The sequence below is a fragment of the Anopheles merus genome, chromosome 3R (genome assembly GCF_017562075.2).
Source record: "Anopheles merus strain MAF chromosome 3R, AmerM5.1, whole genome shotgun sequence".
NCBI lineage: Eukaryota > Metazoa > Arthropoda > Insecta > Diptera > Culicidae > Anopheles > Anopheles merus.
In genome coordinates, this window is record NC_054084.1 from 2,825,432 (window position 1) to 2,844,774 (window position 19,343).

The 19,343-nt window shown below is 49.3% G+C and overlaps 3 protein-coding genes and 1 pseudogene across 5 annotated transcripts; 2 read left to right on the plus strand and 2 right to left on the minus strand.

Annotated features, from left to right (window-relative positions):
* Positions 1-124: 124 nt before the first annotated feature.
* On the plus strand, positions 125-5,181 carry LOC121597871 (xanthine dehydrogenase-like). The gene is made up of 4 exons (XM_041924117.1): positions 125-3,042; positions 3,108-4,421; positions 4,492-4,973; positions 5,063-5,181. Exons 1-3 carry the CDS (start codon positions 373-375, stop codon positions 4,534-4,536), a joined length of 4,029 nt encoding a protein of 1,342 aa, XP_041780051.1. The 5' UTR covers positions 125-372; the 3' UTR covers positions 4,537-4,973; positions 5,063-5,181.
* A 186-nt stretch (positions 5,182-5,367) lies between these two features.
* On the plus strand, positions 5,368-10,494 carry LOC121597870 (xanthine dehydrogenase-like). The gene is made up of 2 exons (XM_041924116.1): positions 5,368-5,845; positions 6,394-10,494. Exons 1-2 carry the CDS (start codon positions 5,753-5,755, stop codon positions 10,375-10,377), a joined length of 4,077 nt encoding a protein of 1,358 aa, XP_041780050.1. The 5' UTR covers positions 5,368-5,752; the 3' UTR covers positions 10,378-10,494.
* Positions 10,412-11,996, minus strand: LOC121597873 (annotated as a pseudogene).
* A 149-nt stretch (positions 11,997-12,145) lies between these two features.
* Positions 12,146-18,648, minus strand: LOC121596294 (transport and Golgi organization protein 1). 3 transcript variants are annotated; one of them, XM_041921104.1, is made up of 9 exons: positions 18,465-18,648; positions 16,808-18,160; positions 16,454-16,588; positions 14,934-16,111; positions 14,688-14,848; positions 14,518-14,619; positions 14,259-14,458; positions 13,540-14,169; positions 12,146-12,515 (listed from the first exon to the last, which is right to left on the minus strand). In XM_041921104.1, the coding sequence occupies exons 1-9, from the start codon at positions 18,568-18,570 to the stop codon at positions 12,430-12,432; spliced, it is 3,951 nt and encodes a 1,316-aa protein (XP_041777038.1). In that variant the 5' UTR covers positions 18,571-18,648; the 3' UTR covers positions 12,146-12,429. The 3 variants fall into 3 exon arrangements, with proteins under 3 accessions (XP_041777038.1, XP_041777039.1, XP_041777037.1); XM_041921105.1 differs by lacking the exon at positions 16,454-16,588; XM_041921103.1 differs by having other exon boundaries at positions 16,454-18,160.
* Between the last annotated feature and the right edge of the window lie 695 nt (positions 18,649-19,343).

Genomic DNA, 19,343 nt, shown 5'->3' on the forward strand with positions numbered 1-19,343 from the left:
GTTCTCATTCGCCCAGTTCACAACACATACAAGCATGGGCTTGCTATACACTGTGAGCATGCCGCGAGATGACAATCTCAATGCACTACACACACTCTCATTTTTGCTCGTTCGTTCAGCCACCTGTCATGTAAAGCTTAATTAGTGCGTGTGTACTCGCTGTTCTTCGCTGGACGAATTATCTTATCAAACCAGCTGTTTGTTCGCGATCCGTCCATTCTGTTACATTCCAAAAATTTTGTTAAGTGATAAGCTCATTCGTTTTCATATTTCATTTACTTCGCAACCTTGATTCGCGTTAGTTTTACCCAAGTGCACATCCGCTGTGTAATTAAGTAGGGCGTTGTCTCGAGCCAATAATACTAGTTCGCAATGGAAAACTTAGCTCAGTTCAATTGCAATGTGCCACTGGTGCTGTTTGTGAACGGGAAAAAGGTGATCGACTCCTCTCCAGATCCGGAGTGCACCCTGCTGGTGTATCTGCGTGAAAAGTTGCGCCTCTGCGGCACGAAACTCGGATGTGCCGAGGGAGGATGCGGAGCATGTACGGTGATGGTGTCCAAGGTTGATCGTAAAACGGGCTCGCTGCATCATCTGGCAGTCAACGCTTGTCTGACGCCCGTTTGTGCCGTTCACGGGATGGCTGTGACGACGGTCGAGGGCATCGGAAGTACTCGGACGCGCCTCCACCCCGTCCAGGAGCGCATCGCCAAAGCGCACGGCTCGCAGTGTGGCTTCTGTACTCCTGGTATCGTCATGTCGATGTACTCGTTGCTGCGCAGCTCTCCCGTTCCCTCGATGAAAGAGCTAGAGGTCGCCTTCCAAGGGAATCTGTGTCGCTGCACCGGCTATCGGCCGATCCTGGAGGGGTACAAAACCTTCACCAAGGAGTTCGGCACCAACTGCGCCATGGGAGACAAATGCTGTCGCAACGGCAATGGTAACGGATGTGGACAGAACGGCAACGGAGAGCTAGACACCGAGCTGTTCCAGCCGAACGAGTTCGTTCCCTACGATCCATCTCAAGAGCCCATTTTTCCACCGGAATTGAAGCTTTCCGACAAGCTCGACTCTGAATCGCTCGTCTTTCGGACCTCCCGTACCGCTTGGTATCGACCAACAACGCTCAACGATCTGTTGGCCCTCAAGAAAGCCCATCCGGAGACGAAGATCGTCGTCGGTAACACGGAAGTGGGCGTGGAAGTGAAATTCAAACACTTTGAGTATCCCGTCCTCGCCAATCCCACCCAAATAAAGGAGTTGACGACGATCGAGCGACAAGCGAGTGGACTCAAAATAGGATCTGCCGTCACGTTGATGGAAATGGAGATCGCGCTGCGGAAAGAAATCGAAACCGGTCCTGAAACCGAGACTCGACTGTACCAAGCGATCGTAGACATGCTGCACTGGTTCGCTGGAAAGCAGATCCGTAATGTTGCCTCTGTTGGAGGTAACATCATGACGGGAAGCCCCATTTCGGATCTAAATCCCATCTTCACGGCTGCCGCGATCGAGCTGGAAGTGGCCAGCCTGGACGGAGGCTTCCGCAAGGTGCGCATGGGCGATGAGTTCTTCACCGGTTACCGGAAGAACGTCATTCAACCACAAGAGGCGCTCGTGTCCCTGTTTATCCCACGCACTACCAAGGATCAATACTTCATCGCGCACAAACAGGCCAAACGCCGTGATGATGATATTGCCATCGTGAATGGGGCGTTCAATGTGCGTTTCCGACCCGGTACAGATATCGTCGATGAGATCCATCTGGCCTTTGGTGGAATGGCGCCCACGACAGTTCTGGCCAAGAAGACGGCCACCGCTCTAGTCGGGACGCGATGGGACGCGCAGCTCGTGGAGCGTTGCAATGATTTGCTTGTGGAAGAGCTTCCCCTGAGTCCTTCGGCTCCGGGCGGCATGATCGTGTATCGTTGTTCATTGACTTTGAGTCTCTTTTTCAAGGCTTATCTTGCCATTGCACAATCGCTCGATAAGCAATCCATTCCCCACAGGACACCCGTTGGCGAGCGGGAGAAAAGTGGTGCAGATACGTTCCATACGCTGGTACCCAAGAGCACTCAGCTGTTCGAGAAGGTTTCTGGCGATCAACCGGCCACTGATCCCATCCGTCGACCGCAAGTGCACGCTTCCGCTTACAAACAAGTCACCGGAGAAGCTATCTATTGTGACGACATTCCGAAGTTTGCCAACGAGCTGTATCTAGCATTTGTGTACAGTACAAAGGCACACGCCAAGATTCTGTCGATCGATGCATCGGAAGCACTGAAACAGGAGGGTGTCCATCAGTTCTTTAGTGCAGATGACTTGACCGACGAGCAGAACCGTCTTGGTGCGATCGTGGAAGATGAACGTATATTCGCTAAAGACATCGTTACCAGCCAGGGTCAAATTATTGGAGCAGTGGTAGCCGACAATGAATCAATAGCGAAGACCGCTGCTAGAAAGGTACGGGTTGTCTACGAGGATCTGACACCGATAATAGTATCCCTGGAGGATGCAATTGATCGCGAAGCCTTTTTCCCCGAGGGATCATTACGTTTGGAGTACGGAAATGTCGATGCCGCTTTCGATTCGGCCTACGTCATCGTGGAGGGTGAATGTCGCACGGGAGCTCAGGAACATTTTTACCTCGAGCCGATCGCATGCATCGCTTACCCGCGTGATTCAGACGAGCTGGAAATCATAAGCTGCAGCCAGCATCCGGCTGAAGCACAACGTAAAGTAGCCAACGCACTGAGCATTCCGTGCCATAAAGTGTTTTCGCGTGTGAAACGTCTGGGTGGAGGCTTTGGAGGTAAAGAAACAAAGGTTGACCTTTTCGTCACACCCGTGGCGCTGGCAGCCTATCGCCTTCGACGGCCTGTTCGGACCGTCCTGGATCGATGCGATGACATGGCCGTTACTGGAACTAGACACCCGTTTTTGGTACGATACCGTGTGGCGGTATCGAAGGATGGACTGCTTTTGGCCGGCGAATACAAAGCGTACTCCAATGCAGGATATTCCAGAGATCTTTCGTATTCGGTGAGTATTTATACTTCATTGATGCTCGATCTTCGAACACTATAAAGATCAATCCATTTGTTTAGGTTATGCAACGTGCTCTTTTGCATATTCAAAACGCGTACAAGATATCCAACATTCGTATCGAAGGCTGGGTTTGTAAAACCAATTTACCATCCTGTACCGCGTTTAGAGGATTTGGATCGCCACAGGCAATGTTTGTGGCAGAAACCGTTATAAGACACGTTGCACAGGAGTTGAAACTCGATCACGTTTCGTTGATCGAGAAAAATTTGTACAAAAACGATGGAGATCATACCCATTACAACAAGCTGATAGAAAACTGTACAGTCCGACGATGCTGGGACGATCTGCTTCAATCTTCCGCGTTTCGCCAGCGACAAACGCAAGTGGACGCATTTAACCGTGCTAATCGATGGCGCAAACGTGGCATCGACGCCGTGCCAACGATGTACGGCATCGCGTTCAACGTACCCGGCCTTGACCAATCCGGAGCACTGGTGCACGTCTACCAGGATGGCACCGTCCTGATCGCACATGGTGGCGTTGAGATGGGACAGGGATTGCACACAAAGATGATACAAGTGGCGGCCACCGCTTTGCAAATTCCGTTCGACAAAATTCACTGCTCCGAAACGGGCACCGACAAGATCCCGAACACATCGGCCACGGCCGCTAGCGTGGCGTCAGATTTGAATGGGGCAGCGGTTTTGGAAGCGTGTCGTAAACTGCAATCACGCCTAGAGCCCTACCGGAAGAAGGACAGCGCCGGTGGTTGGAACGCTTGGATTCAGCAAGCGTATCTAGATCGAGTTTCACTGTCGGCCACCGGGTTCTACGCCACACCGAACATTAACTACAATTTCCAGACCAACGCTGGCAATCCCTTCCACTACTATACGTTCGGTGCTGCATGTTCTGAGGTGGAAATCGATTGTCTCACCGGCGATCATCAGGTGCTGCGTACCGATATCGTCATGGACGTAGGTTCGAGCCTCAATCCGGCGATTGACATTGGACAAATCGAGGGAGGATTCATGCAGGGCTATGGAATGTTCATGCTCGAGGAGATGATCTATTCGCCCGCAGGGGAGGTATATTCGCGTGGTCCCGGCACCTACAAGCTGCCCGGGTTTGCGAACATCCCGGGAGAGCTTAACGTATCACTGCTAACTGGAGCACCGAATCCTCGGGCCGTATATTCATCCAAAGCTATTGGGGAGCCACCCCTCTTCCTAGCATCGTCCGTATACTTTGCAATCAAGGCAGCCATTGAGGCCGCACGTTTGGAGGAAGGTCTCACCGGCAATTTCAACCTTATTGCTCCTGCGAGTTCAGCACGCATTAGGATGCTTTGCAGCGACACCATTACACGAAAGGTAAGTGCACACTTTTTGACAATTGTATATTGGGATTTGGAACTCAACAAACGAAAATATGTCTTTACAGTTCACTGACGAAACTGGTGATGGATCGTGGAATGTTATGGCATAATAGAAGGGCTCTTTCTATCGTTGTGAGGTATACACAATCTACCGTATTCTTAGTAATTCCTTCGATTCCCTACTGTTCGGCATGTTTTGGTCGATAAATGAACACCAGAAACATTGAATTCATTTGAGAAGCCATATAACCCGTTAGAAATACACCTGTCTCTACATTCTTTATCCGCTACTTTCTATTTCTTTACCACTGAGTGCTTTGGAAATGTCTTAAATCAGAGACAATGTATCCGAAAAGACAGTTTCACAAGAGCAAAGCTCGCATTCATCGCTGTGTAGAGAACGAAAACTTAGATGAGGACAGTCCTTCTTGGAATTGAGGTTGGACTAGTGCACCTGAAGCTTAACTAAATAACCACAACTTGGTCATACAATAAAATAAATCAGCTCAAACGGAAGCAGAATCAACGCCACGACCCGATGTAATAGGTATACCGCTTTCTTATCTTTGCACTATCACCATTATAATCGCGTGTGCAAGATTGTAAACATTCGGTTTTCTTCCCTCGTCTTCTTAGCAGGATTCACCGCCATCCCCGAGGTATGCCGATTTGAAGCGGAATTCACGAGGAAGACACGAGCAACGCTTTACTCTCTCTCTAGGGAATGGATTTACATAGAGAGATAGGTCGTATTCTCTCCCAACGATGTAAATATGCTGCTTCCAAGAACGGAAGCCCAATGGCGTTGGTTCCCGAACCGCTGTTTTTTACTCTCCTACGCTCTGTTTGGAGCTCCCAGCTGATGGGACGTCCACAGGGTTAAACACGGTGAAAGACACACTTAAGTCACGTTCCAATCCGCTCTCCGAGCTCAGTCTTTCGCGAACCGTCGGCCACAGTGACAGTGTAAAAATAAAGACCGTCCCTATTACCTTCGCCTCGCTTCTGCTTGTGTGCGACACGTTGTCTACGACGGAGTGCAGCAGTTTGTGAGGAGTGAAAAAAAGGAACCTAAATTTAAACATAAACTTCACACGCGTGTGTACACACCGCTTTTGCACCAACTCTAGTGGAACACTTTCGAATGTGTTTTACGCGGTAAAGTGTAGTAAAAATTGCATAAAAATCCGCAACGCCGCTCGCCGTTAACAACAGCAAAAGTGGCACGGCAGCAGTGATAAGAAGCAAGCCAAGCAAGTGTAGCCAACGGTTCGCTAACTTTCCAACGTGTTTTCTCGTAACATTGCCAAAAACTCCACGCCAACGATGGCCCCGTCGAGTGTCCGCAGTGAAACAGATGGTCTGTTGCCGCAGTTCGATACAAATCAACCACTGGTCTTTTTCGTCAATGGCAAGAAGGTGAGTGAATGTTCCAGAGACGACCCATTCCCGTGCAACCGCGTATTCGATGGCGGGTAGCGAAGATGATGACGATGACGAAGATGATGATAATTTCCATGTCCTCCCATCGGAGGATGTAAAACCCCTCCTGTCAGCAACAAACCCGGCAACAAACGCGATGGCATACGCTGATAACGGTTATTTGTGATGATCATGTACAATGTTCACATGTTGGCAGCGGACTCCAGCGGGCGGTGTGAGCGCGCGGGTTGTGACGACACGCCTCAACACCGCTGAACCGTAAACATCTCATTCCGCGTGCCCCACGGTCATCAAAATCTCCGTTTCTCTTCTTCGCTATCAGTCTTGTTTACTTCAAATCACTCTCACTAAAACCCCGCTCAGATTCTGCGCCGGTCTTCGCGGCCGTTGTAGACGTTTGATTGAACGTTTCCAAGCCCCCAAGTGCTTCGTCGTTTATTGCGCTGATTAGTCCGTCCATTAGTTACGAAGTTTGCGCGCATCAGAGTGTCACTATCTATATTCACGTACACGTTTTCTCGCAGGTTACCGATGATGGTCCGGATCCGGAGTGCACCCTGCTGGTGTATCTGCGTGAAAAGTTGCGCCTCTGCGGCACGAAACTCGGATGTGCCGAGGGAGGATGCGGAGCATGTACGGTGATGGTGTCCAAGGTTGATCGTAAAACGGGCTCGCTGCATCATCTGGCAGTCAACGCTTGTCTGACGCCCGTTTGTGCCGTTCACGGGATGGCTGTGACGACGGTCGAGGGCATCGGAAGTACTCGGACGCGCCTCCACCCCGTCCAGGAGCGCATCGCCAAAGCGCACGGCTCGCAGTGTGGCTTCTGTACTCCTGGTATCGTCATGTCGATGTACTCGTTGCTGCGCAGCTCTCCCGTTCCCTCGATGAAAGAGCTAGAGGTCGCCTTCCAAGGGAATCTGTGTCGCTGCACCGGCTATCGGCCGATCCTGGAGGGGTACAAAACCTTCACCAAGGAGTTCGGCACCAACTGCGCCATGGGAGACAAATGCTGTCGCAACGGCAATGGTAACGGATGTGGACAGAACGGCAACGGAGAGCTAGACACCGAGCTGTTCCAGCCGAACGAGTTCGTTCCCTACGATCCATCTCAAGAGCCCATTTTTCCACCGGAATTGAAGCTTTCCGACAAGCTCGACTCTGAATCGCTCGTCTTTCGGACCTCCCGTACCGCTTGGTATCGACCAACAACGCTCAACGATCTGTTGGCCCTCAAGAAAGCCCATCCGGAGACGAAGATCGTCGTCGGTAACACGGAAGTGGGCGTGGAAGTGAAATTCAAACACTTTGAGTATCCCGTCCTCGCCAATCCCACCCAAATAAAGGAGTTGACGACGATCGAGCGACAAGCGAGTGGACTCAAAATAGGATCTGCCGTCACGTTGATGGAAATGGAGATCGCGCTGCGGAAAGAAATCGAAACCGGTCCTGAAACCGAGACTCGACTGTACCAAGCGATCGTAGACATGCTGCACTGGTTCGCTGGAAAGCAGATCCGTAATGTTGCCTCTGTTGGAGGAAACATCATGACGGGAAGCCCCATTTCGGATCTAAATCCCATCTTCACGGCTGCCGCGATCGAGCTGGAAGTGGCCAGCCTCGACGGAGGCTTCCGCAAGGTGCGCATGGGCGATGGATTCTTCACCGGTTACCGGAAGAACGTCATTCAACCGCATGAGGCGCTCGTGTCGCTGTTTATCCCACGCACCACCAAGGATCAATACTTCATCGCGCACAAGCAGGCCAAACGCCGTGATGATGATATTGCCATCGTGAATGGGGCGTTCAATGTGCGTTTCCGACCCGGTACGGATATCGTCGATGAGATCCATCTGGCTTTTGGTGGAATGGCGCCCACGACAGTTCTGGCCAAGAAGACGGCCACCGCTCTAGTCGGGACGCGATGGGACGCACAGCTCGTGGAGCGTTGCAATGATTTGTTGGTGGAAGAGCTTCCCCTGAGTCCTTCGGCCCCGGGCGGCATGATCATGTATCGTCGTTCATTGACTTTGAGTCTCTTTTTCAAGGCTTATCTTGCCATTGCACAATCGCTCGATAAGCAATCCATTCCCCACAGGACACCTGTTGGCGAGCGGGAGAAAAGTGGTGCAAATACGTTCCATACGCTGGTACCCAAGAGCACTCAGCTGTTCGAGAAGGTTTCTGGCGATCAACCGGCCACTGATCCCATCCGTCGACCGCAAGTGCACGCTTCCGCTTACAAACAAGTCACCGGAGAAGCTATCTATTGTGACGACATTCCAAAGTTTGCCAACGAGCTGTATCTAGCATTTGTGTACAGTACAAAGGCACACGCCAAGATTCTGTCGATCGATGCATCGGAAGCACTGAAACAGGAGGGTGTCCATCGATTCTTTAGTGCAGATGACTTGACCGAAGAGCAGAACAAGGCTGGCCCAGTATTCCACGATGAATTTGTCTTTGTGAAAGATGTCGTTACTACGCAGGGACAAATAATTGGAGCAATTGTGGCCGACAATCAAACAATTGCACAAAGAGCCGCTCGCCAGGTGAAAGTTACTTACGAAGAACTGCAACCGGTAATCGTTACGCTGGAGGATGCTATCAGACTGGAGTCGTTCTATCCCGGATTTCCCAGAATCATTGCCAAGGGAGACGTTGAGAAAGCTCTGGCCGAGGCGGATGTTATCATCGAAGGCGATTGTCGCATGGGTGGACAGGAGCACTTCTACCTAGAAACGCAAGCATGTCTGGCTGTGCCGAAGGATTCAGACGAAATCGAGGTGATTAGCAGCACCCAGCATCCTACCGAGATTCAACACCACGTGGCGCAAACTCTGGGCATACCGGCCTCGAAGGTTGTTTCTCGTGTGAAGCGTCTTGGAGGTGGTTTTGGTGGCAAGGAATCGCGTGCCGCCATTGTGGCCATTCCGGTTGCTTTGGCCGCGCACCGCATGGGCAGACCCGTCCGCTGCATGCTCGACAGAGACGAAGATATGGCAGTGTCCGGTACGCGACATCCTTTCTACTTCCATTACAAAGTGGGAGTCAGCAAGGACGGCAAGCTGTTGGCCGGCGATTTCCGCGCTTACAACAATGCCGGCCATTCGATGGACCTGTCCTTTGCCGTGCTGGAGCGTTCAATGTTCCACATCCAAAACGCATATCGTATCCCGCACCTGCGTGTCCGTGGATGGGTTTGTCGCACAAACCTACCTTCAAACACCGCTTTCCGCGGTTTCGGCGGTCCGCAGGGCATGATGGCGGCAGAAACAATGATGCGCCATGTGGCCCGCACACTGAACCGGGACTACGTCGAGCTGATCGAGCTGAACATGTACCGGGAAGGCAATACAACGCACTACAACCAGCAGATCGAGGGCTGCAATGTTGGTAAGTGCTGGAGTGAGGTTTTGCAATCGGCCGATTTTGCCAAACGCCGGGAAGCGGTCGAAAAGTTCAACGAGGAACACCGTTGGCGCAAACGCGGCATTCACGTCGTACCGACAATGTTCGGCATCGCTTTCACCGTGCTGCACCTGAACCAAAGCGGTGCCCTGATTCACGTGTACCAGGATGGCACGGTGCTGCTAACCCATGGCGGTACCGAGATGGGCCAAGGACTGCACACGAAAATGATTCAGGTTGCTGCCACGGCGCTAGGAATTCCTTTCGATCGCATCCACATTTCCGAGACGTCTACCGATAAGGTTCCGAACACTTCGGCTACGGCGGCCAGTGCTGGGTCGGATCTAAACGGCACAGCGGTGCTGAATGCTTGCCTCACCATCCGCGAGCGATTGGAACCTATCCGCAAAGAGTTCCCCGACAAGGACTGGAACTTCTGGGTCAGTAAGGCGTACTTCAGCCGGGTGTCACTGTCGGCCACTGGATTCTATGCGACGCCCGATCTGGGCTACGATTTTGGCACCAATTCGGGCAAAGCGTTCAACTACTACACTTACGGTGCGGCTTGCTCGGAGGTTGAGATCGACTGTCTGACTGGCGACCATCAGGTCATCCGAACCGACGTCGTAATGGACTTGGGCTCCAGCATTAATCCTGCCATCGATATCGGCCAAATCGAAGGTGGATTCATGCAAGGCTACGGGCTATTCACGCTGGAAGAAATGGTCTACTCGCCCCAGGGCCAGGTGTTTTCCCGCGGACCTGGCATGTACAAATTGCCCGGTTTTGCCGACATCCCTGGGGAGTTCAACGTTTCACTGCTCACTGGGGCGCCCAATCCGCGCGCCGTGTACTCATCGAAGGCCGTTGGTGAGCCGCCACTTTTCCTTGCCTCGTCCATATTCTTCGCAATCCGCGATGCTATTGCCGCGGCTCGAAAGGAGGAAAAGCTGTCCGATGATTTTACATTAGTTTCACCGGCCACTTCGTCGCGCATCCGGACAGCTTGTCAGGATAAATTTGTTGAACGCTTTACGAAGCAGCAAAGCAATGGAGCAGAACCAGCTCGCATCGTTCCATGGAATGTAATGCCTTAATCAAACTTAATCTTAAACTAAAAGTGCGCACACGCCCTTTTTCACCGTTTTTGTGGAATATATTTACGAAAGATTCTAATTTTGAAGTAAATAAAGTTGACATATGCAACCGAAAAACTATCACCATCTACTGTTTACCAGATCTGAACCAACCACTGAATTTGGACGCTTTGGTTTTCTTTTTTGTCATCGTTTCTTTTTCGGGAGTCTGAATCATTGGATTCTCTATGGATGTATATCAAAATACCACACAACCAACCCAGGGAGGAGATTAGTAAAGCAGGTTAGTATGTAAAATGCATGCAATGCGCAAAGCTTTCACTTACCAGATTCGTTTGCATCCGAAGGGATGCCGTCCATTCCGACGGATTCTATCTTGGACACATAGTACATGGAAGTCACTATATTCACGGGCGTCTCTGGAGGAGCACTGTTCACACGGCGGATATTATGGTCTCCATCGCCACCAGATGGCACGCCTACTGGATGCATAACTGCCAGACGGTTGCTGCCTGCTGTATCACTCAACATGCACTGCTGATCACCGTCGTTAAAGCTCTGAACAGTATCACGGCTTGTTTCCGCCCCGTTCGCATCCAAACAACTGGGACGCGCGGTATTAGCTTTCCTTCTGCGGAAAGTGTTGCTGAGAATTTTCTTCGACACCTCGTACGACCGTGCGTAGAAGGAAAAATCTCCTTCATGCTTCATCTTTCCAAACAGATCATCCGCGTTCTGTAGTCGCTCTACAGCGGCCTTCAGCTTCTCACAGGTTAATCTGTCGAAATAGAGCAAACATGTCACCATTGGACGCAATGCACCGGCGCGAGGTTTAGTAGGGAGAATACTTTAAATCACTGATGTCTTCTTTAAGGCGGTCGATGATGTGCCGATTGCGTTGCTCCTCCTTTTGCCGGCTCAGTTCTAGGCTAGCAAGTTGCTCCCTCATTTCATCCACCTGTTGCTCCATGTCCAGCTTTTTCTCCTGCAATCGTTCTGCTCGATACATCCTAACGGGGTCTTGACTCTTTGCCAGCGCTTTTGGAGGAAGCGGTGGTTTTTTGCGGACAATTTTTTCTCTATCCGCGTAAGGTTGTCCCACCACCTTCGGGCGCACGGCAGGATGGGCCATTAAAGGGATCATGCTGCATCGCCGGTCGGCCGCATTACGTTCTTTAGTTTCGGAGCTATCATCGTCATTCGAGTCGGACCCATTATTTAACTGTTCCAATTTCACTGCCACTATCGGTGCTATTTTATCTTCCTCTTGCTCCCTTGTTGTTTGCCGATCGCTGGTTAAATTTTCCACACTGTTCCAACGCTGCAAGGACACTTTGCCGCCACCACCACCAACACTCTCTTCCTTGGCAGCTTCGAGACTGATGAAAGTGTTATTGCGCGGTAATTTCCTCACCTCTCGTATGAAGTGTCCCATTTCCTGAGCTGGTTTGGCACTGTACGGCGATGGAATAGCTCGAAACACGTCCCCAACTGACGGGTTTTTGGTGGGTTGCAAGTTAGAAGCCAACATCGCTTTCGATGGCGCCACGATTGAACGAATAGCAAGTGTGAGTGCAAACCCGAAGGTTGCTGCGATGTAAAAAACCAACGGTAGCGATCAAGATCTTTTGAAGACCTTCCACCAAAGTGAACGACTACATTGAAGAAACACACTTAAAATTACGTCTTGTGAACAAACTACACTAACTAATGATATATACGGTCATCTTTAAGTATAATATAAAACTGTCCAATACAGCGCATACTGTAAACTGTACAAATAAATGTTTTCATATTTTTATTCGTTCAACGTCTCTCCGTTCATTTGCTATGTACTGTAGAACCTTCTGCAATTCACTTTAAGGACAAGTCGTTACTGTTTCCAAACATTGCATTTGAATTTTTATGAAGAGTACTATTCATGATACATTTTCACACTGAGGACATAGGTTTTAGAATAGCATAAATCCAAATCTGTTTTCCGCCCTTGGGTTGTACACAAGCTGCTGCTTCTTCCTTCAGTGTACGGCTTTGACTTTGAGTTCCGCGTACCTACGCCACCGGTTTTCCCGTGGATCTATACTTTCCTGAACTCTTTCTTGTGCCAAGTGAATCCTGCGAACCGGAACTGAAACCTCCTGTTTGTGTGCCGTGTAATAATGTATGTTTTTTGGTTTTGTTTTGTTTTAACATAAGAGAATTAACGGTCGTCGGAAGCAGAACGCAAAGATGGTATTATTAGATCGGCCGCGTTTTCGTAGAAAGGCGACGGCGAGAGTGTCAGGTTTGCCAGACATTCCATTTATATGCAAAGAGAACAAAAATATACGTTACAGTAATCATTAATTGTGTTCCGCAGCTCACAAAATGATAAGCAGAGCGTGATTTTGATAGCATCGGCCAGCTATCAAACTCGAAGCAATGAAAATTTAAGCAATGAGCGATGAAAGATGAAAGCTTTAAATAAGTACAAATGTTCAAACAATGAATGGTTGCGTTTCTCAAGCACTGAAAAACATGTACAATGATTAAAAAGTAGTATGATTTGTTCGTGTATATTATCCTACTTTTAGTTTGGTTTGTTATTCCCACCAAAATGCTGCCGAAGTAAAGCATAAATGGGATGAATGTACGTGACCCCGATGATTTTGCGATAAAAAACACACACTATCGGTTATCTTGGTATTCGACAAGAAAAAACAAGCAAATGAACACAAAACAATGCCGGTAATCAGCCTTCTTTTAGCACGTACAGGTAATGAGGGAAGTAGTGTTGTTAACTTGTTGCACTATTAGTATGACGATAAAATGTATCGAATGTTGTTCAACTATATCTATCTACATTCCGCTGCGATTAGTGCTGGATGATATGATTGGCAAGAGCTGTTAGTTTGGTTTTTCTCCTTTGTTAATACACATGGATCCGATTCGACACCGTTTAAAGAGCATGGTTTTGCACAGAGCTGTTTTAGTACATTCCCATTTTTCTCTAATGCGCGACCGAGACAACCATTTCAATATACATCGAATCGGCTATTACAACGCATACAGGCGCGATGAAGCGTATGGAGTGAAATGTATTTTAGTGCTGCTTCTTGTGAACAACTCATTTCCACTACCAGCCATCGAGTTCCTCATCCGAGTAATGATTATTATTAGTACCTGCGTATTTCTTGTTCCTGGGATCCTGTATCGGTGGTGTCGCACGCATGCCGGTCGGGGTGTAGCCGCGCGAGTAGCCTCCACTGCCGCTGCCGCGCCCGTCTCGGTTTGGTCGCTCACGATCGCTGACACGATCGCGGTCCCGATCCCAATCCCTGTCACGGTCACGGTCCCGGTCCCTTTCTCGCTCTCGATCGCGATCTCGATCGTTCGAGTGACGCCAATGGTGCGGTGGTGGTGAAGGTGGCGGACTAAAATCGTTCTCCGTTTCGTACGTCGACATGACGGAATAGTCGTACCGGCTGTCCGGTGAGTAACGGCCACGGTCGGGACTGTACCGATCCCGTGCATCGATAATGTTGTTGGGCGAGTATCGATTGTTCGGCGGAGGCGGCGACATCAACCGTCCCAGCGGTGGAGGTCGCATTTCACCGGCGCCATGGGGTGGTGGTATGAACGGTGGCATAAATGGAGGAGGCGGGCCGGGCATAAACGGTGGCATAAATGGTGGCGGTGGAAGCACTCCCATCAGCGGAGGCGCATTCGGTGACTCCACACGTATAGGCGAGGGAGCAGTTAGGCCGAGATCGGTTTGTGTGATGGATGCGTTTGGTAAATTTGCCATACCATCTAAAATGTAAAACAGTTATTTAATGGGTCTATCCTCTGCGACAGAAACATCCAATCCGAATATTTGATTTTATTAAGCTGACACTTACCACTGGAAGCAGAAATATCACCAAGAGCTGTAAGTTTGCGCCGAAGTGCGCTAGATTCGCTGCGGGCTTCCTCCAGACGACGCTCTGCCTGCCGGGCCGTAAGCCAAGCATCGTGCGAACGCGTTTCAAGGGTCGTGTATTGAGCTTTGTGCGCTGTTGCTTGAGCTTCAATTTCCGCCCGCAGCTTATCGTTTTGCGATCTACAAGTAAAGCTCTTTTAGCAAACACTCACAACCTTCGACAAAAGCTCAGAACTTACTTAAGTTGTTGTATTTCATCTTGCATGTGGCGTATCTTTTCTACCGTAGTGGTCGTTTCGCCCTGTTGCTGCATCCACATTGCTTCCTTTACACTAAGTTCTCTGAAAAAAAAAACGGAGCACATTAATAAGTATCTGATATAGACCATGGCCACCATTTTTTAACGTACTTTTGCAACTGTGTTTCCTTTTCCTTGAAGTAGGATGACAGCACCTCCAACCTCGTCTCTGCTTCCAGTTTATCCTTTTCCGCTTTGCCAAACTCTCGTTTCAGCGTAGAAATCTCTTCGTTTACCATTTTCATGTGATCTTCCACCAGCTGACGAGCAATCTGAAAGATAGTAGATAGCATTAAGAAGTTCCATGTATCATGTAATACTGTGCTCGTTCGTCTACAATGGACACGAATTACTCACAACTTCTCCCTGCAATTTGTCCTGCACATTTGCCTTTTCCTTCGTCAAGAGTGCTATTTGCGCTTTCAGCTCGATCGAATCAATCATTCCTTTGCTGCCGTTTCCACTCCCGTCTGTCTTGACTTCCTTTAAGCATTCTTCCAGCGCTTCACATTTCGCTTCCATTGCCGTTAGAGCTTTGCGGCTCTCGTCTGCTTTGCTCTGGGCGATCTTCAACTCTTTCGTCAGTCGATCGATTTCTGCACCTGTCTCCTTACGCAACACTTCCACCTTTGCCTTCTGCTCCGACTGCAAGCTTGCCACCTCCTCTTCGAGCTTTTGCCGATGCTCGGTAAGCTCACTGCGTGCCTGCTCTAGCTCCTCCAGGCGTTGGTTGAATTTGCCCGTCTGGTTAGCGATCGCAATCTGTAGCTCACTGTTTTCGCGACTCTTTTCCGCCAGCGACACATTCATCGACAGTATCGTTTGCTGCTGTTCGTTCAACTGGCGCTGCAGCTCTTCCACGCTGAGTGCGATCGAATCGCTTCCGTTTTGGTTCAGCAGCTCCGCTACCATCTTGTTCAGCTCCAGGCCTGCTTCTGCCGCATTCTCCAGCTCCTTTTCCAGTCCCGCTATTTGGTCCTGGAGATCTAGCTTCGTCTGCTCGGCAGCTTCTAGCTCGGCCTTCAGCGCGATCACCATGTCATTAGAACCAAACGAATTGTTTTCGATGCTCGTTAGCTTGTGTTTCGTTTCCTGCAGCTCGTGCTTCAACAGCGCGCACTCCTTGTGTGATGTCATTAGATCGCGCTCAATCATGTTCAGCTTGTATATCAAAGGTTTCTCTCGCCGATTTTTGTTGATCAGATAGTGTCCCAGGGAGAACATTAGCAACGTGAAGGATGTAATTGTGAGCATCAGGATGAGGTCGCTTAGCTTGATCGCTTCCTGTACGAATGCTCCGAGGTAATCTTCCATGTTTAGCGGCTGATTCTGAACATCCGGCAGAGCTTCCATATGTTGGGGTACGCCCTGAGGTTCTTCAGATTCGTTTGCCTTGTCATCGTCCATCTGTTGCTGCTGATTTGATGCAGGAGGATAGAAGTTGTCTCCACCGTTGGTGTGCTGAATTGATGGCGGCACAAGTGGCAATCCTGGCGGGGGACAATCAGCAGCCGCACTATCGCAATACCCGTTTTCTGCCGAAAGTAGAGAGATAAAAAGTTTATGAAACAGTTGATTTGGTGACAGTATTTAACACGAATCAATGGGTAATGGCTTCCTAATTCCCTCAGGACAGTAGAGACGCAAAACGAAAAGATGGAAGTGACATCGAGCCAACGAATCTAAAAATAATCACACACAGCTAAAGAACACGTCCGTTGCTCTTTTGGCGAATTAAATAACGACAAAAGATGAAATTATCGTTTACCTTATGACGCACTACACACACACACAGAGACATAACCGATGTAAACACAAGGACAGTGTATAACGTATGATCGAGTCCGCCGAAAAGCGAAAACGGTATCGTAGCTTACCTTCATTACTGTTACTGCCTGCCATTTCTTGCACAGGTGGAACCACCACTTGAGCACTGTGGAAATGGTTACTTTCCAAAGACTCAACATTATGTCCATGGTGCACCGCTTCTCCGTCTTGAGGAAGGTTGTTTTCTAGCGTGTCAGTTTGGGCAGGAAAATGTAAATGTGTATCACCAACGGTTTGTACATTTACTACAGCAGCTTCCGGCGCTGCCGCCTGCTCGTTTTGCACCATTTTCTGATCATCTTGTCCGTGACCATGATGGTGGTGATGATCATGATGATGGTGCGGATGGTGTGGATGATGATGGTGGTGGTGGTGATGATGATGACTATGAGCTAATAAATTACCCAAGCCTCCTGCTAGGATTCGAGCGGGTGGTGTTGGTTGATTATCGGGTTTCGTCGGTTCCGTTAGCGCAGCAACGCTTGGTGGATCGTTTTCCGGCTCCGTAACTGGTGCCGGTTCTACTACAGCAGGTGGCACCGATTCCGTAACCACTTCCACCGGCACAGATGACACAGGTACGTCTGGCTCAATCTTTTCCACAACGGGCAGTGGAGTTGTAACTTCATCCATCATCCAGACTGATTCCGTTGTGGGTGAATCTTGAAACGATTCCGTAACTGGCGGCTCTTCACTCGTAGAACCAGTTTCACTGATGGTCTCTGCATCATTCGTTTCCTCTGAACTGGATACGTTTGAAACAATCGAACTATTATCCACTATTGCTTCTTGATTTTCACTTTCGCTTAGCACATTTGTGTCAGCAGCTGCTGGGTCGGTATAAGCCGGTTCTGTTGCATGCGTGCTATTGTCGGTAACGGTTTCCATTGGTTCATTAGCACCGAGTTCTGTTGTTTCAACATTTTCACCCTCCTTTGTTGCCGGCACCGTGAAATCGTTTACATTGGGCACCTTTGCTTGATCAATCGGCTCATTATCATTAGTGTTGCTGTTATCTTGCTCTTTTGGTGGTTGTGATTCACTGATATCATCACTCGATAGCACCTTTTCAGTAGATGTTTCAAGTTTAGCTGTTTCTTGCCCACCATTCACTTGATTTGGTTTGCTGTCCTCTTGTGCCGTTGTTTCTACTGTGGGCACTTCATCTTCACTTTCTTCACTAACATCCTCTTCTTCCTCCTCGTCCTCAGCCTCTTCATCTTCCTGGATGTCATCGGGATCGGTCAGCTCCTCGCCTGATTCATTGTCCGCTTTCTCGCTTTCCGAATCTTCTGCACTCTCACTAAGCGGTTTGCTCTCAGCTGCCTGTGTGCTTGGTATTACCTCGAGCGAAGGGGTCGGCTCAACGCTAAACGGTGCGTCGGTAACCTCGGCTTGAACCGTTGAAGCATACGAAAGAGCATCGTTCGCTATCACCGTCCCATCAAGGACAGTCGTTTGCGCAACGTTATCTTCCAATGCTGCTAACGGTTGCGTCGGCTTGATATCGGGCGGATTCGCGCTCCCAACCTCATCAGAGATGGTAATTCGATCCGCCGTTTTTATCAGAATTTTAAGCTCCCGTATGAATTTTTTCGATGCAAGGCCCTCCTTGCCGGACGACTTTCGCACCACGTAATCCAGTTCTTTGCCAACATTTTTCGCCAATATATCGACGAACTCGTTCTGATCCAGATTCACCTTCGGTTCGCCACCGCCACGGTAGCGTAGCATCACCTTTCCCGTTGCTATTACACCTGCAATTGAAAGTTTGAGAGACGTAGTTCACGAGTAAACATCAGTTGAATTGTTTACAAAAATGTAATCTAACATCATTGCAGTAATCGTGCCGATGAATCGATTTGTAGCGACGATTGGCTCTTTTGCAATGAAACTTTCACTTTCATTTTCAGCAGAGCGCTCTGCCAGGACAGGAAAACGAAAGAGCAATATCGGACTACAGCGACTGACCCAAAAGAGCCAATCCGTAGGGCAGGTAGCGAGCAGAACGGGGACCTTCGGTGGTGGTCGCCTTTCTACGGCCGATTTTCCTCAACTTACTTTTGCACTGTGGGTCCCCGCATTCTCTCCCGGAGGTATCGAGCACTAGCAATACTAAAACTAAACACAAAGTATGTACAAAACAATTAACAACGGATCTTTTCATGATTTTCCTCTAAACCTAAGCCACATCACTTCATTAACGATAGGACTATTTTTTTTCTTGTAATTTCCAGCTGTCACGTTCGGCATTTTGACAGTATGCGGATTTCGATTACGTGGATCCGCGTCAGAGTGACCAGAAATACCGATTTATCTGTATTCCTACCGATTTTTCATATGCCTACCGATTCACAGATGACCGCCCTAAAACTACCGATTTTCCATTTATCCTTTCCAAGTCGGACGTGTCAAATCCCATATATTTTTCATGTTCGATGCCGTGTTCAATTGCTGCTAGAGCGCTGCCTATGACGTGCGATTTTGTCATACGATGGAATCAATTAAGGAGTCTTTTATACAGGATTCTTAGAAACAATCGCTAATTTATGTTGTGTTATCATTAAACTCACTAATTTATCCAAATAATCGAAATAGCTGCTGACAGCATATTCGATTTGCACTGTCCTAAGCGGCCGCGTGGAGCCCCGAAAAGGGAGTCCTCAACGCTCTCAAGCAAATGTGCATCCAGCAGCGGATTGAGGGTATCTAAGGGGCCCTAGGCGGAAAGACGAGTTGAGGCCCCCTGTAAATGGTAAATGTTGTTGGTAAATAAACTTGAAATGCCGCCGAGGGCCCCTTCGATCATCAGTCACAGGCTCTAATTTTTTTGATGACGGGAGGGGGGGCAAGTGAGGGGCCAATGACTCGCCAGCCTCGGGGCCCCAACGGCCATCCTTCCGGGGGCCCTTGTTGCTAGTGCTCTGTCCATACAGCATA

Coding starts and splice junctions, on each gene's coding strand:
- LOC121597871 (XM_041924117.1), top strand. CDS start 373: ATGGAAAACTTAGCTCAGTTCAATTGCAATGTGCCACTGGTGCTGTTT. Junction 3,043..3,107: donor CCAGAGATCTTTCGTATTCG/GTGAGTATTTAT, acceptor CCATTTGTTTAG/GTTATGCAACGTGCTCTTTT. Junction 4,422..4,491: donor GCGACACCATTACACGAAAG/GTAAGTGCACAC, acceptor ATGTCTTTACAG/TTCACTGACGAAACTGGTGA.
- LOC121597870 (XM_041924116.1), top strand. CDS start 5,753: ATGGCCCCGTCGAGTGTCCGCAGTGAAACAGATGGTCTGTTGCCGCAG. Junction 5,846..6,393: donor TTTTCGTCAATGGCAAGAAG/GTGAGTGAATGT, acceptor GTTTTCTCGCAG/GTTACCGATGATGGTCCGGA.
- LOC121596294 (XM_041921103.1), bottom strand. CDS start 18,570: ATGAAAAGATCCGTTGTTAATTGTTTTGTACATACTTTGTGTTTAGTT. Junction 18,161..18,464: donor CGGGGACCCACAGTGCAAAA/GTAAGTTGAGGA, acceptor TTTCAATTGCAG/GTGTAATAGCAACGGGAAAG. Junction 12,516..13,539: donor CAGGAACAAGAAATACGCAG/GTACTAATAATA, acceptor GCACACAAACAG/GAGGTTTCAGTTCCGGTTCG.